This window comes from Caenorhabditis remanei, chromosome IV, assembly GCF_010183535.1.
Source record: "Caenorhabditis remanei strain PX506 chromosome IV, whole genome shotgun sequence".
NCBI classification, from domain to species: Eukaryota; Metazoa; Nematoda; class Chromadorea; order Rhabditida; family Rhabditidae; genus Caenorhabditis; species Caenorhabditis remanei.
In genome coordinates, this window is record NC_071331.1 from 22,862,263 (window position 1) to 22,877,444 (window position 15,182).

Consider the following 15,182-nt stretch of genomic DNA (forward strand, 5'->3'; position numbering starts at 1 on the left):
GCGAGAAACTCAAAAACCTGAAATTTCATGTCGAGACTCAAATTTTCAAATTTTTTGATGTCAGATTCGTGTTTATTTTGTCAAGACGGTTCAGAAAAGTTTAATCATGCCCTAGTTTGGTTCAAATTGGGTCTCACCACGAAAACTACAGTAACCCATTTTTTTCTTAAAAGCTGTCATAACTCGGTTGGATTTAGTCCAAATTAATTTAAATTAAGATTTTCAGGTTCAGCTCGTCGAGACGGTTTAGGAAAGTATAATCATGCGTTGGTTTGGAGTGATTTGGGTCTCGACACGATTTACGGGGCGATTTACGCCGGGTTACTGTAGTTTTCGTGGCGGGACCCAAGCCACTCCAAACCAGGGCATGATTATACTTTTCTGAACCGTCTCGACAAGCTGAATTCAACTATTTAAACAATTTTTGATGAATTTGAAAACTCAGAAAGTTTTGCCTTGAAAACTGCAAAAAATCCAAAAATTATTTTTTTTTTTATATTTCTTCAAAAACCAAGAACAAACTTCCTAATGGTTTTTTTCTACAAATCAATCAAAAGGGGCACGAGGGAGAGGTCAGAAACTTTTATAATCAAATTAACGAATTGATTAACTGTACTAAATGGACTGTGATGTTCTTAAGTTATTTATTAGAACCGTCAAAAAAAAATTTAAGGATTTTTTTTGCAAAACAGTCTAAATTGGGAAACTAATAACAATTTAGAAAACATCTAATTAGTTTTTGTAAGAATTTGAAATTTTTTGAGAAAATTTTTTCGATATTTTTAAAAATTCTCCGCATCAAAATAACAGATGTATAATGTTTAGTGTTTGTATGGACGATGTCTTAAAGAGGATTACAAGTTGGAGATTTAGTTTCGATTTTTGACCAAAATTTTTGTAACAGAACATTTTAGTTTTCAACCTTGACCAACGAAACAAGTGTCTTGGAGGAAGTGAAAATCCCGAAAACTTGATATTACAGAAAAACAAAGGATTTTTACAAAAATAGTTAAAGATTTGGAATCAGCTCGTCGAGACGGTTCAGAAAAGTACCCACACGCCCAGGTTTGAAGCAATTTGGGTCTCGACACGATTTACGGGGGTACTGTAGTTTTCGTGGCGAGACCCAACTTGCGTCAAACCCTATCATGATTATACTTTTCTGAATTGTCTCGACAAGCTGATTCCAAATCTATAACTATTTTTGTAAAAATCGTTCTCCACAAAAAATACACCCAAATTCTTTTTCGAAAAAAAAAATTGAGTTGTAAAACTTGAGATTTTCGCTCACTTTCCGAGGTTTTACAGTTCATTCGAGTGCTGGGAATCAGGAAATGCTATAAAATAAGTTTTTGGTACTCAAAATTTTGAAAAAAAACTTTTTTCTTTTTTCCTGGCAGAAACCATGAAGTTATTCCTTCTTCTGCTATCGCTAGCCGTGTTGTTCCCGGTTGCGGACTCGAGAAAACATGTGAGTTTACCTATTTTGGAGGAAAATCGGGGGACTAGCTTTTTCTAGGCCACCACAGGTCATTTTTTTGAAATCAGTGACCTCGATTTTCCCGAATCGCGTCAAATTAGCGCAAGGGCCGCCCGCATTCTTAAACCGCCTCGCATTCACCTTTCCCTGTTGCACGCTTGGCCTACTGGCTAAGACGTCCACTTTTGGTTCCGAGGGTCGATGGTTCGACCCCTCCCCTCGCCAAAACTTTTTTTGTTTTCTTTCTTCTTGCTTAAAATCGATATTTCAGCTTCTCGCTCGTATTTCCAAAAGTACCGTCACTCCCAGAACCCACCAGATTGCGAATTCCACGTCATCTGAATTCTCGTTGGTCTCGATTGGAAAAGCGTTGGGAAAATTCGTTAGAGAATTGTTGGATGGTGGAAGATCTGGAGGAAAATCTAAAAATGTGACAGCTACAGTAACCACTGTAAAACCGATTCGATCTTCTACAATCAAGGGCTAAAATTTGCAATTTTTGTGTTTGATCTACCAAAAAATCGATAAACTATTCATATAATTTCAAAAAAAGAAAAAGGAAATAAGGCGGTGTCAGAAAAAGAAAGAATAATGGTTTACACATTTTTAGGTCAAAAATTTGAATAAAAATTAAAATTTGGAAAAAAAATTGAAAAAAATTTCAGCGTCGGGATTTTTGTGTGCCATGGTTTCTCGGGAAAATTTCGGGGTTTTTGAGATTTTCAAAAAAAGAAGACAATAAGTGAAAAGATATGAGATTAGAAAAAAGAAAAAAATTAGAAAATTCTAGAAAAAAAAATTTTAAGCCCAAATTCCATCGGCATCGTCGTCGTGATTCTGATGACTATTCTGATGACTCTGTGGGATTCCGATGGTTCCGGGGATAATTGGAGCAGGGAGGGGTGCTCCAGGAATGACACTTGCCATAGCGTTCATAGAGATGGCCGGGTCGGGGTGGGCGACCAGGGCGCGTCTGGAAATAGAAAAAGACTCATAACTTTTTATACCGGAGGAATTTTCGAGAATACGTTTTAGATTTGGAATCAGCGCGTCGAGACGGTTCAGAAAAGTATAATTATGATGGGATTTGGTGCAAATTGGGTCTCGCCACGAAAACTACAGTACCCCACCCTCCGCCGCCGTAAATCGTGTCGAGACCCAAATCACTCCAAATCTAGCCATGATTATACTTTTCTGAACTGTCTCGTCACGCTGAATTTAAATTTTTCAAAGTTTTTACAAAAAACTCAATTCTGAAAAAGTTACCTCTCATTCTCCTGCTTTAACTTTCTGATCAACGCGTCTTTATGCCTTCGAATCGTCTCAATTTCGTCACGTGGACCACGTGACTTCTCCAGTAAGGCCAAGTGGGTGTCCTTTTCAGATATAGCGGCTAGAAGTGCTTCTTGTCTGAAAAATAGTTTTTGTAGATCAAATTTTTTTTGCAAAATTGTTTTCAGGGACTCACTTCAACTGGAACAACTGCTCCAAATGCTGGCGTCTTTCAGTCTCGATAGCTCTTATTATCTGATCACGGTCCCCGGTTTCAGAGAGATTTTGTTTGGTGCGACGGAGGTCGGAGATCTGAAAAACTTGAAAAATTGGGTTAAATTTAAAAAAAATTAAAAACTGCCGTAAAATTCCAGATTTAAAATTTTACAGTAATCAAATAATATATTTGAATTCGACTCGTCAAGACGGTTCAGAAAAGTACCCACAAGCCCAGGTTCCGACGACTTTGGGTCCCACCACGAAAACTACAGTAACCCGCCGTAAATCGTGGCGAGACCCAAATCGCTCCAAACCTACGCATGATTATACTTTTCTGAACCGTCTCGACGAGCTGAATCTGAAAATTACAGTTTCAATCAATTTGAACCAAATCCGACCGAGTTATGACAGATTTTAAGAAAAAAATGGGTTACTGTAGTTTTCGTGGTGAGACCCAAAATGAATATAGGCATGATTATACTTTTCTGAACTGTCTCAACGAGCTGATTCCGAATCTGTAACTCACTTCCTTCCTCGCCTCATTCAATTGCGATGAGACCTGCTGCAAATGATGTTTCTGCTGACTCAAATGCACTTCTCTTTCTGCAGTAATCGATACAGATTCTCTCAAAGCTTCCTCCAACTCCTCAATTCGCTTATGCATGTTCGATTGGCTACTGGTAGACCTTGTTAGCGTTCCTGTCCCAACACTTCCAGGTACCGTATCTCGTTTCTCACTGCTCATTTGCTTACACTGAGCGGTCAGTGTCAAATTCTCCTTTTCCAGATTGTGCACCATCTTCAGAAGCTTCTCCACCTCATTCCTCGCACCCTCCACATCAAGTCTCAACTCATCCGTCCCTTTATCCACCATCGCATCATCCAATCGTTTCTTCGCCGTGGACAAATCCCGACTCATATCTCCAATCTTCTCATTTTGACTCTCCAAAAGAATATCTCGATCCGCCAACTCCTTTTGCAGATTGTCGATAGTCCCTCTCAGCAGAGTCAGCTCGTTTTGATATGACTTTTGTTGCTCCAAATGCTCCTTCTCGGAATTCCTCCGGACCTGGTCGATATGCTCCTGGAGTCGTGCTCTCTCACGCTCTCCTTGCTCAATCTTTTCAGTCATTTCACGCTCCTTTACTACGTCCGGGTGACTTAGCAATCGAATTTTTGCGCGGTCTAATTCCTGTTCCTTCTCTCTAACTGTATTTTCCAGACCGTCAATCCGCCCTATCAGTTGAGAAGTCTTGATCTCTGTCTGGCGTATCAGCTCAGTCTTATCCGATGTGTCCGCCTTGGCGCCCGACAGCTCCCTCTCCAGCACCCCGATCCGTTCATCCTTTTGCTCCAATTGCTTATTCTTTGAATCCAATTTCTGCCTTAACGCATCAACATCCCCTTGTAACAGTGTATTATGTTGCTCCCTATTCGTCAACTGATCCTTCAAAAGTGTCAAGTGTCCCCTCATCTCGTTCGCCGTCTCCTCGGCAGACTGCATTCGTGTCTGACACCCCAACAACTCTTGCTTCTTCTCCGCCAACTCCACCTCACTCCTATCCATTTTCATCCGCATAGTGGTTATCTCATGCCCTGACAAGTTCTTATCCGTAAAATCCCTTGGCTGATTGCTCCTTCCCATCCGTTGTCGCATAAGCTCCTCCTCCAATTCGACGATCCGCGCCTGTTTTTCGTCTATCCGACGGAGCGCGTTTTCGATGGCTTGGCGTCCGGAAGGATCCTGCGACGCCATCATTGCTTGCGTCTCTTTTGTGGTTAGCAGGTCTTGAAGTCTCATGATTGTGTCCTCCAACTCTCGGACCCGACCATCCATCCGACCGTCCATGTGGGCGGAGCTTCCTGTCTCGAGAGCGGTGGTGAGTTGACGGATACGTTCTTCGCGTTCGCGGAGTTCCATGCGGAGTTGGAGAGCTGGAAATTATGAAATGTATAGAGTTTTATATACCAAAATATAGCTCATGAAATTTTGCGCATTTTGTTAATTGACAACTTTTTTCTAGCTCCACCCCTTTTCGAGATAAAAGCGTTTCCTACTCTGCCTGCGCCCTTTAGTCTCTCAGCAAGTTCGACCTGAGGCTACAAACTGCAAAAATATATCAAAATGTGCAGAATTTTATGTAAATCATTTTTTTAGTTATCTACTTTTTGATAGCTCCGCCCCTTTTTGAGATATAACGGTTTGAAGTTGACAAGAGACTCAGACGACCAGAGTGTCTGCTTGTCTGCGTCTCTCCCCTCCTCCATTCTCTCCGATTTTTCTGAAAATTGGTTCATAGACTAAATCGACTACGCTGATTCTATTTTTGACATTTTTAACTTTCCAAAATGTAATTTTTTCGGATAAAAACCGTCGCGTAGGTTTTGAAGATTGGCACCGCGTCACTTTTGGAAGGTTGAATGTTTGAAAAGATGTAACTTCCTCCATTTCAACCCAATCATAAAGTTTTTAATAGTAAGATGTGTGAAATTTTATGATCTCCATTTCGTTAGTAGAGATTTTCAGATTTTGATTTTTTCCGATTTTTTCTAATTTATCGGTTTCAAGGGTTCGAATTGCTAGATTTTATAAAGTTTTCAGCATTTTCTGTTTAAATTAAGTTAAGAACGTTGAAATACATTCAAAATGTCCCAAAAAAAGAAAAAACGAGACGCAGACAGTTAGGGAGTCTCGTTTCTCTGTGTCTCCTAACACTCGTTACCTTCCGATTTCTTCGCCGCTTCATAACTCTCTCCCCTCTCCTCTAATCTCAAAACTGTCAACTATAAAAATGTAGATCATCAAATTCTCTACAATTCTCTAATTGAAAATTTCCCTCTATCTCCTCCCTACCTCAAGTTACACTCTCTCATTTCCAGTCCCCAACTACTCCCTCCTTATAACCGCCCTCTCTTCCCTCGTTCCTCACGTGGGGGTATAGCTCAGGGGTAGAGCGCTCGCTTTGCATGCGAGAAGTCTGGGGTTCGATTCCCCATACCTCCAGATTCACTTTTTTTTCTTTTTTTGCTTTTGCTAGAGAGACGCAGAGAAGTCAGCGTGTCTGGTTTCTCTAATTCTCTAACCTTCAACTTCAAAGCGTTATATCTCGGCCCCCAGTCGACATAGCAAAAGATTTCAACTACAAAAATGTGCAGAATTTCAAGGGCTACTTTTCCATAGCAATTTTGAGATAATTGAGATAAAATTACCTTCATTACTGCCCATCCCGTAGTCACTCATCCCACCACCTCCTGACTGCACAATCCGCTCTAATTGGGCTATCCGATTGGCTTCGTCACGTCGCATTTGTCGTTCTCGCTGTAATTCAAAGTTAATTGGTCCAATTAAGTAAGGACTACTGTATCTACTCACTTTGAGCTCGGGACTCCAAAAAGTCTTAATACTATTCATCGTCTGATTCAACTTCTCCATTATCGTATTGTACTCGACTTTCAATTGCTCATACTCCCGCGCCAAATTCATATTATTCGTCGGATGATTCCTCGACATTCCCGCTTGCATCATATCGTAGTCTTGGGGGGCTCCGGGAGCCGTCGTGGTGGTCATGCTGAAAGAAAATTCTCGAGTTGTTTTTTTATGAACACACATGCATATATTATACTCCCCGGAGAGAAAGAGGAAAAGGAGCCAACTTTTTTGGTGAAAAGAAGAGGAAATGTGATATGAGGGTCGCACATTGATTGGTTATTCAGTTGGTTCTAGGAAAATGCCAAAAAATGAAGAATTTGAGGTCAAAAACCTAAAAATGTTTTTTAAAAAAATTTCAAAAAAAGATTTTTCAAATTGTTGTATCTCAGAAACTACCGTAGCTATCAAAAAACTACAAACTACAAAAATAATCTACATTAAATTTCCTACATTTTCGTAGTTGACAACTTTTTTATAGCTTCGCCCCTTTTTGAGATATGAGCCGTCAAAGATAGACAACTGATAGTGAGAGACGAGAGCACTCTCGTTTCTCTGCGTCTCTCATCAACTTCAAACCGCTGTATCTCAAGAATGGGCGGAGTTATCAGAAAACTACAAACTTTAAAAATAATTTCCATAAAATTTCCTACATTTTATCAGTTAACAACTTTTTTATAGCTCCGCCCCTTCTCGAGATATAACGCTTCAAAGTTAGAAGAGACGCAGAGAAACGAGAGGGCTCTCGTTTCTCTGCGTCTCTTCTGTTGTCGCTTTAGTTTGAGGCACTATATCTCAAAAGTGGGCGGAGCTATCAAAAAATGATTAACAAATAAAATGTAGAAAATTTTATGATCTACATTTATGTAGTTGTAAACTTTTTGTAAAATTCTATATTTTTTGAGATATAGCTAGTTTTCTGAAAAAATTGGAAATTTGTGGGGAAAACGTTTGAAAATTTTCAAACAAACCCCAAAAAAGCTAAAAAAAAGCTAAAATCAATAAAAAATGGGAAAACAAAAAGAAAAAAGAAGAAAATGCCTAATTTTCTGTCATGTGTGGTCACCAAATAGCATTAGGGGACCCCGGGACCACCAACAAATTTTGGACACGTCTTCTTTTTTTATGCATAGTTTTTTTTGTAGATCAAAATTTTCCAACGCAAAAAAATTTCCATGTCCCACCTATTATTATGCTGCCAAAACGCGTTTTGCGTCGGTATCGGATTCGACAGAGCCAACGAGTTGCCACGTGTGAATTGGCTCGGATGAGCACCGTGATGATGATGGCTTGTGGATATTTCCAGAGGGAGGTAAGACGGTTGGTGCATCGGTTTTCCGGATGTCCCCACTGGTTGCATCAGGGTATCGTAGTCCAGGGAGTCTTTGTAGGCGTCCAGGACGCCTAACCCGTCCATTGAGCGGTGTTGTCTGGAAAAAATGAAGTTTGTTAAGTAGGAGGAGATAGATCAGAAAATTCTGCACATTTTTGTAGTTGACCACTTTTTTATAGCTCCGCCCCTTTTTGAGATATAACCAATTTTCTGAAACTTTTCAGTTGGTTTTGATTCGAACTGGGTTTTCTGTGTTTTTTAACATTTTTGGATGCTGAAAATAAAAAAAATGGAATCAGCGTAGTCGATTTAGTCTATACACCAATTTTCGGATAATTTGAAGAGCGGGGAAGGGAGAGAGAGAGAGACGCAGAGAAGCTAGAGCGCCTCGTTGTCTGCGTCTCTCTTCATCTTCAAACCGGTGTATTTCGAAAAGGGGCGGAGCTATCAAAAAGTTGTTAACTGCAAAAATAATTTACGCAAAATTTTATACATTTTGGTATATTTTTGTAGTTTGTAGCCTCACAGAGCCCAGAGATACGGTAGGTCGAACTTGAGGAGAGATGCAGACAACGAGACTCTCTAGCTTGTCTGCGTCTCACTTCAAACCGTTGTATCTCAAAAAGGGGCGGAGCTATCAGAAAGTTGTCAAGTACAAAAATATAGGAAATTCCAAGAAAATTATTTTTGTAGTTTGTAGTTTTTTGATAATTGTGGTAGTTTTTGAGATATGTGCGGTTTTCTGAGAAAACCAATTTTTGGTGATTTTGAGCAAAATTTTCAAATTTTTACATTATTTTAGCTCAAAAACGCATTAAAATCTATTTGTCATTAAAATATCACAAAAATGGTCACAAAAATGTCGACAATTCGTTTTTCCCAGATTCTTGAGGTGAGACGCAGAGAAACGAGAGTGCTCTCCTTTCTCTGCGACTCTCGCTATCAGTTGCTTGACTTTGACGGCTCATATCTCAAAAAGGGGCGGAGCAATCAAAAAAGTGTCAACTACAAAAATGTAGGAAATTTTAAGTAGATAATTTTTGTAGTTTGTAGTTTCTAACTAGCTACGATAGTTTTGAAGATATAAGAGTTTTAAAAATCTTACCTTTGCAACGGCCGTCTCGACATTGCAGAAATCGATGTATTAGGAGGGATACCCGATGGGTATCCCATCGTATTCCTTCCCGTCGAATTCATCACTGACGTCGTGCGACCATAGGGGGCGGGGCCTGGCGCCATAGAATGTTCTGGATAATTCGACGGTCCGGGCACCTGATGATGATCGTTGTACGAAGACGATGGCCACTCGTCGGCCAAGCCGTTACCGTACCACCCGCCGACGCCTCCGCCGCCTCGATCCAGCTTTTGTCTGGAAAAAATTGATAAAGAGTGCAAAAAATAACACAAAAATAACAAAAAAAAAGGTAAAAAATTACAGAAAAATTGATGTGGGAAGCTTAAAATGGCCAAAAATTTGAAAATTTATGAAAAAAGGATTAAAATTGATTTGAGCAGGTCAAAATGGTAAAAAATTGTTCACAATCTTGAAATTTTACTCCGAATCTGGTTAAAAACTGTCAAAACTAAAAAAAATCGACTAAAAACCAAAAAAATAGTCCAAAACTCATTTGTCTGGCGTGCCTTTGACGCGTTTGAAGAGACCACTCAAAACGCGTTAAAGACGCGCCAGACAAATGAGATTTGGCTGATTTTTCGAGCGTCCGGGGTGTTTTGACGCAAAATTTATTTTTAAATAATTTTCAATTTGAAAAACGCGTCAAAACCACCCCAGACAGTCAAAAAACCAATAAAATCGGCTTATCAAGCGCGCATTTGACGCGTTTTTGAGTGAAATCTGAAAACGCGTCAAAGGTGCGCCAGACAAATAAGATTTGGCTTGTTTTTACGGTTTTTGGCCGATTTTTCTGGTTTTTTGAGTGTAAAAACCACCCCAGACAGTCAGAAAACCACAAAAACCAGCTTTTGCTGGGTGCCTTTGAGGCGTTTTAAGAAAACTCTAAAAACGCGTCAAAGGCACGCCAGACAAATGAGATTTGGCTGATTTTTATGGTTTTTACGCCGATTTTTTTAGTTTTTCGAGTGGCCGGAGTGTGTTTGACACGATTTTTTGCAAAAATTCAATTAAAAACGTTAAAAATTTTAGAATCTTATACCTAAAACACCTAGTGACAAGATCCTCAAAAAACAGTATACTGTTTCGAAATCATTCCGAAAGAAAATGAGAAAAAAATCGAAGAAAGAAGCAAAAAGCCTTCTTCTTCTCGTCTAGCCGGAAACACCAAATGTTCTCTCTCAGTGCCCCCCCCGCGCAGGCACAAAGAGCCCCCCTTAAGCGATGGAGAAGTAGAGAGTGTGCGGACTGGAGAGACGCAGATGGTCAGAGAGAGAGAGAGAGAGAGAGACAGAGAGAGATGGAGATAGATGGAGAGAAAGACACAAATGGCACAAAGAATTGGATGGGAGGGGATGGCGGAGAGGGGAGATAAATATCGCGGAAGGGGGGAAGACTGTATGCATGCTAACGGAGAGGGGGGGGGGGAGGTCAATTGGGTGTCCCCCCCCCCCCTAATAACAGATATGCAGGTATACGTATAATCATCAGAAAAGTTACCCTGACTTTCAAAGCGTGAATCTCAAAAATCGTCAATCTCAGAAAACCGGACATATCTCAGAAACTATCGCAGCTATTAAAAAACTACAAACTACAAAAATAATCTATATAAAATTTCCTACATTTTGTTAGTTTACAACTTTTTGATAGCTCCGCCCCTTTTTGAGGTACAGGACTAACAAGATGAGAGAGTGAAAGAGAGACGCAGACAACGAGGCGCATCATTAACTTCTCTGCGTCTCTTCAATCAGCTATATCTCAAAAAGGGGCGGTGTTATTAAAAAACTACAAACTACAAAAATAATCTATATAAAATTTCCTACATTTTTGTAGTTGACAACTTTTATCTAGCTCCACCCCTTTTTGAGATACAGGAATAACAAGCTGAGAGAGGGAAAGAGAGCCGCAGACCACAAGGCGCATCATTAACTTCTCTGCGTCTTTTCAATCAGCTATATCTCAAAAAGGGGCGGTGTTATTAAAAAACTACAAACTACAAAAATAATCTATATAAAATTTCCTACATTTTTGTAGTTGACAACTTTTATCTAGCTCCACCCCTTTTTGAGATACAGGAATAACAAGCTGAGAGAGGGAAAGAGAGCCGCAGACAACGAGGCGCATCATTAACTTCTCTGCGTCTCTTCAATCAGCTATATCTCAAAAAGGGGCGGTGTTATTAAAAAACTACAAACTACAAAAATAATCTATATAAAATTTCCTACATTTTTGTAGTTGACAACTTTCATCTAGCTCCGCCCCTTTTTGAGATACAGGACTAACAAGATGAGAGAGGGAAAGAGAGACGCAGACAACGAGACGCTCTAACTTCTCTCCGTCTCTCTCTCTGTTTTTTTTTTGAATTTCGTATTGAAAATTAGCGCAAAACAGGTCAAAAGTGTGTGTCCATCAAACAAGTTCAAATTTTTGATGGAAATCAAAATAAAAAATTTTGAAAAAAAAAACTCTGATTTTTTTCTCAATTTGAGAATAGATGCTAGATTACTAGATGACCTGGAATCCCCCGAAAAATTTGTTCCCTTGCTTCCTGTTTTTCATCCCCACACCACACACACACACACACCTCCAATGATTTATTCATTTGAATTCATTCCACAACACCAAAACCAAAAATTCGAATGGCGTCTTCTCGTCGAAAAACAAAAATACAAATAGTGTGTCAAATTGAGAGGGTGCAGACAAACACCCAATATTTACACACCCTAGTGTAGTGGAGAGGAGGTTTTATGGGGGGTGTTCTACGAGGAGAAAATGAGGTTTTTCTTAGGAAAATCGGAAGAGAATGTTAGTTTTACTATACTTATGGACTAAAATGTGTTTTTTTTGGAAAAAAAGTTAAAATCCTATGAATTTGGACTCCTTCAGCCTTTAAATAGACAAAAAAGTGGCTGAAATCGCTTAAAAACCTCAAAAATTGCTTCTCTACCAATTGACGGTAATGTCCTCGATCAAAAGGAGGGAAAAGACTAACAGAAAGCACTAAACGTTTTGAAAATTCTGGAAATACCATATCTCAGGCTGAAAATGTGATAGGAACTTGGTTATAGGGTTCAAATCTACTTAAATAGACGTACAGTACCGCTCAAAAGTATTATATATTAAGTTTGCTTTTTTTAGTTGAAAATCACCAACTTTGAGAGTGTGTCATAGCGAAACTATCTGTCCCACAAAATAACTTTTTATGGGATCGAACAGACCAAAAATAGAACTCCATTTTTGTAGTTGACAACTTTTTTGTACGGACACTCCCTAGAGAGTTACATATCATCAAAGTAATTTCTCCATCAAATCGACCAGTGCGATTTTTGAGCTGTCGTCTTAAAATGACTATAACTCTCTAGGGAGTGTCCGTACAAAAAAGTTGTCAACTACAAAAATAGAGCTCTACCTTTGATTTGTATGATCCATTAAAAATCTATTTGATGGGACAATAAATATAACCATGACACAATCTCAAAGTTGATAATTTTCAACTGAAAAAACCAAAACTTTAGATACTTTTGAGCGGTACTGTAGATCCTTATGAAATCTACATTTTGGTATAATTTTTAGCTTATAGAACTCAATTTGAATTGAGTCGCGAGTTTTAGTAAGAAAACCTTTAAAATGGCAGATTCTGTCTTTTCAGACTGTTCACCATAATTTTTTAAACAAAAAACTTTTTTTTTTTAAAGATTAAAATAGAACGCCTAACCAAAAATCAAGGACATCCCCCGCCGCCTAGGCCTAGTAGCAAAACAAGGAAAAAACGATTTGAGTGAAAAATAGAAAAATAGAAAAAGAGAGATAGAACTGTATAGTGATGGATGACAAAGAGAAAGAAAAAGTGATTTTTCTTGGCGCCGGCACTGTTTTTTTGTGTGAGGAGAGAAGACACAGACAGAGGGTGAGAGTCAAGACAAAGAACACACACTTTTGACTTGTTTCGCGCTAATTTTCAATACGAAATTCAAAAAAAAAACAGAGCGTCTCGTTGTCTGCGGCTCTCTTTCCCTCTCTCATCTTGTTAGTCCTGTATCTCAAAAAGGGGCGGAGCTAGAAAAAAATTGTCAACTACAAAAATGTAGGAAATTTTATGTAGATTATTTTCGTAGTTTGTAGTTTTTCAATAACACCGCCCCTTTTTGAGATATAGCTGTTTGAAGAGACGCAGAGAAGTTAATTCGTCTTGTTGTCTGCGGCTCTCTCGACTTTAAAGCGTTATATCTAAAAAAAGGGGCAGAGCTATCAAAAAGGTCTAAACCACAAAAATGTAGGAAAAGTTATGTAAATTATTTTTGTAGTTTGTAGTTTTCTTATAGCTGCAATAGTTTCTGAGATATGTGCGGTTTTTTGAGATTGACGATTTTTGTTCAGTATTCGGTATTTTTGAGCAAGATTTTTGATATTTTACACAATTTTAGCTAAAAAAAAACGTTTGAAAATCTATTTTGTCATAAAAACGTTTTTGAACTATTTTTCACTATTTTTCAACAAAAATTGGGGTTTTTTGACATATCAAAAGCTCAAAACGTATGTAGGCACTAGGAAGAAAACATTTTCTAAAATTTCTAATTTTTTAACCTATTTATCTCAATCTAAAAACCCCCAAAAAGCCTCAATTTTTCTACTTTTTTTCTACTTTTTTCCTACTTTTCCCGCCAAAATGACCTAGACAAAAACGCAATAAAAGTAGAGTAGTCCTCTCCCGATTTGGTGGTGAAGCCAAGAAGAGAGGGTCCGAAAAGCGTAGTACTACTACATATACACAAGAGAAGAAAAAAGGAGAAAATAAAAGAGAGAGAGAAAGCAACTCCCTCCGAAAAGAGCTTTTGCTCTCTTCTTCTTTCTCAGGGTGCGCGAGGAAAGGGGTTTGGCATGGTGCCAAGAGATGGAGAGAGACGCAGAGTCTCTCATTTATCATGGAGTGAGGAACGGAGGTTTAGGAAGAACAACGTAGAAAGTATGTACTATAAAAAGATAGCCCTTGAAATTTTATACATTTTTGTAGTTGAAAATTTTTTGCTATGTCGATTGGGGGCCGAGATACAAGCCTTTGAAGTTGAAGGTTAGAGAGTTAGAGAAACGAGACACGCTGACTTCTCTGCGTCTCTCTCTCTCCTCCCTCTTCACTATCGAAATAATGAATACAAAAAAAGAAAAAAAATTGAATCTGGAGGTATGGGGAATCGAACCCCAGACTTCTCGCATGCAAAGCGAGCGCTCTACCCCTGAGCTATACCCCCACGTAGGGAATGAGGGAAGAGAGGGCGGTTATAAGGATGGAGTAGTTGGGGACTGGAAATGAGAGAGTGTAACTTGAGATAGGGAGGAGATAGAGGAAAATTTTTAATTAGAGAATTGTAGAGAATTTTATGATCTACATTTTTGTAGTTGACAGTTTTGAGATTGGAGAAGAGGGGAGAGAGTTATGGGGTATCAAAGAAATAATAAGGCATGGGGTGGGCGGAGTGCAGAGAAGGAGAGAGGAGACGCAGAGAGGCAAGGATTTTGGGTTGAAATTAATATTTATAAGTTCTAAACAGTGAAAAAACTAAATTTTCAACTTAAATGATGTGAAATTGTCCAAAAAGTGTCTAAAATGGTGGCTGGCGCGCCTTCGACGCGTTTTCCGGTATTTTCAATGTTCTCTTGGTAATTTTAGCTAATTTTAGCTAATTTTAATTATTGTTTGACAAATTTTGGTTGAAAAAGCCTAACTTTTTAAATGTCCGTCAAAAAAAAACCAGATTTAAACAGAAAACAGAGGTTTTAAAAAAAAAGATAAAAATCTGAGTTCTGAAGTCAAAGTAAAAAATTGGTTTTTAAGCAAGAAGGGGGCGGAGCTAGCATAAAGTGGTCAACTACAAAAATAATCTACATGAAATTCTGCACATTTTTGTAGTTGACAACTTTTTTCTAGCTCCGCCCCTTTTTGAGATATAACGCTTCAAAGTGGAGAGAGACGCAGAGAAGCTAGACACTCTAGCTTCTCTGCGCCCTCTCTCAATCTCTTGGATCAATTTTCGAGTTCTATGAGGAAAATGTGAGGCGTCTTTAGTCTTCAGAAGACGTTGTTGAGCCCATCCATCCACATTAATTAACCCGCCCTTAGGCTCCGCCCCTTTCCCCTCTGCTCATCCGACCTAAAATTAGTACTAAAGGATGTGAGAGAAAAGGGGAAATGAAGACGTCAACGTCTTCTGAAGAAGACTTCTGAAGAATGCAGAAAATTGGAGAAGGGATGGGTGTGGCAGATGATGTACGAAAGAAGAATAGTGAAAACGATACATGATACCAACGGGAAAAAAATTGGATA

The 15,182-nt window shown here is 38.9% G+C and overlaps 2 protein-coding genes across 2 annotated transcripts; one reads left to right on the forward strand and one right to left on the reverse strand.

Moving 5' to 3' along the window:
• Positions 1-1,405: 1,405 nt before the first annotated feature.
• GCK72_015852 (uncharacterized protein) lies at positions 1,406-1,967 on the forward strand (the record flags this gene model as incomplete). The annotated part of the gene is made up of 2 exons (XM_053731175.1): positions 1,406-1,471; positions 1,752-1,967. 2 exons carry the CDS (start codon positions 1,406-1,408, stop codon positions 1,965-1,967), a joined length of 282 nt encoding a protein of 93 aa, XP_053585947.1.
• A 314-nt stretch (positions 1,968-2,281) lies between these two features.
• GCK72_015853 (uncharacterized protein) lies at positions 2,282-12,292 on the reverse strand (the record flags this gene model as incomplete). Its single annotated transcript, XM_053731176.1, has 9 exons — positions 2,282-2,453; positions 2,747-2,890; positions 2,949-3,064; positions 3,498-4,906; positions 6,182-6,290; positions 6,345-6,540; positions 7,583-7,828; positions 8,837-9,100; positions 12,273-12,292. 9 exons carry the CDS (start codon positions 12,290-12,292, stop codon positions 2,282-2,284), a joined length of 2,676 nt encoding a protein of 891 aa, XP_053585948.1.
• Between the last annotated feature and the right edge of the window lie 2,890 nt (positions 12,293-15,182).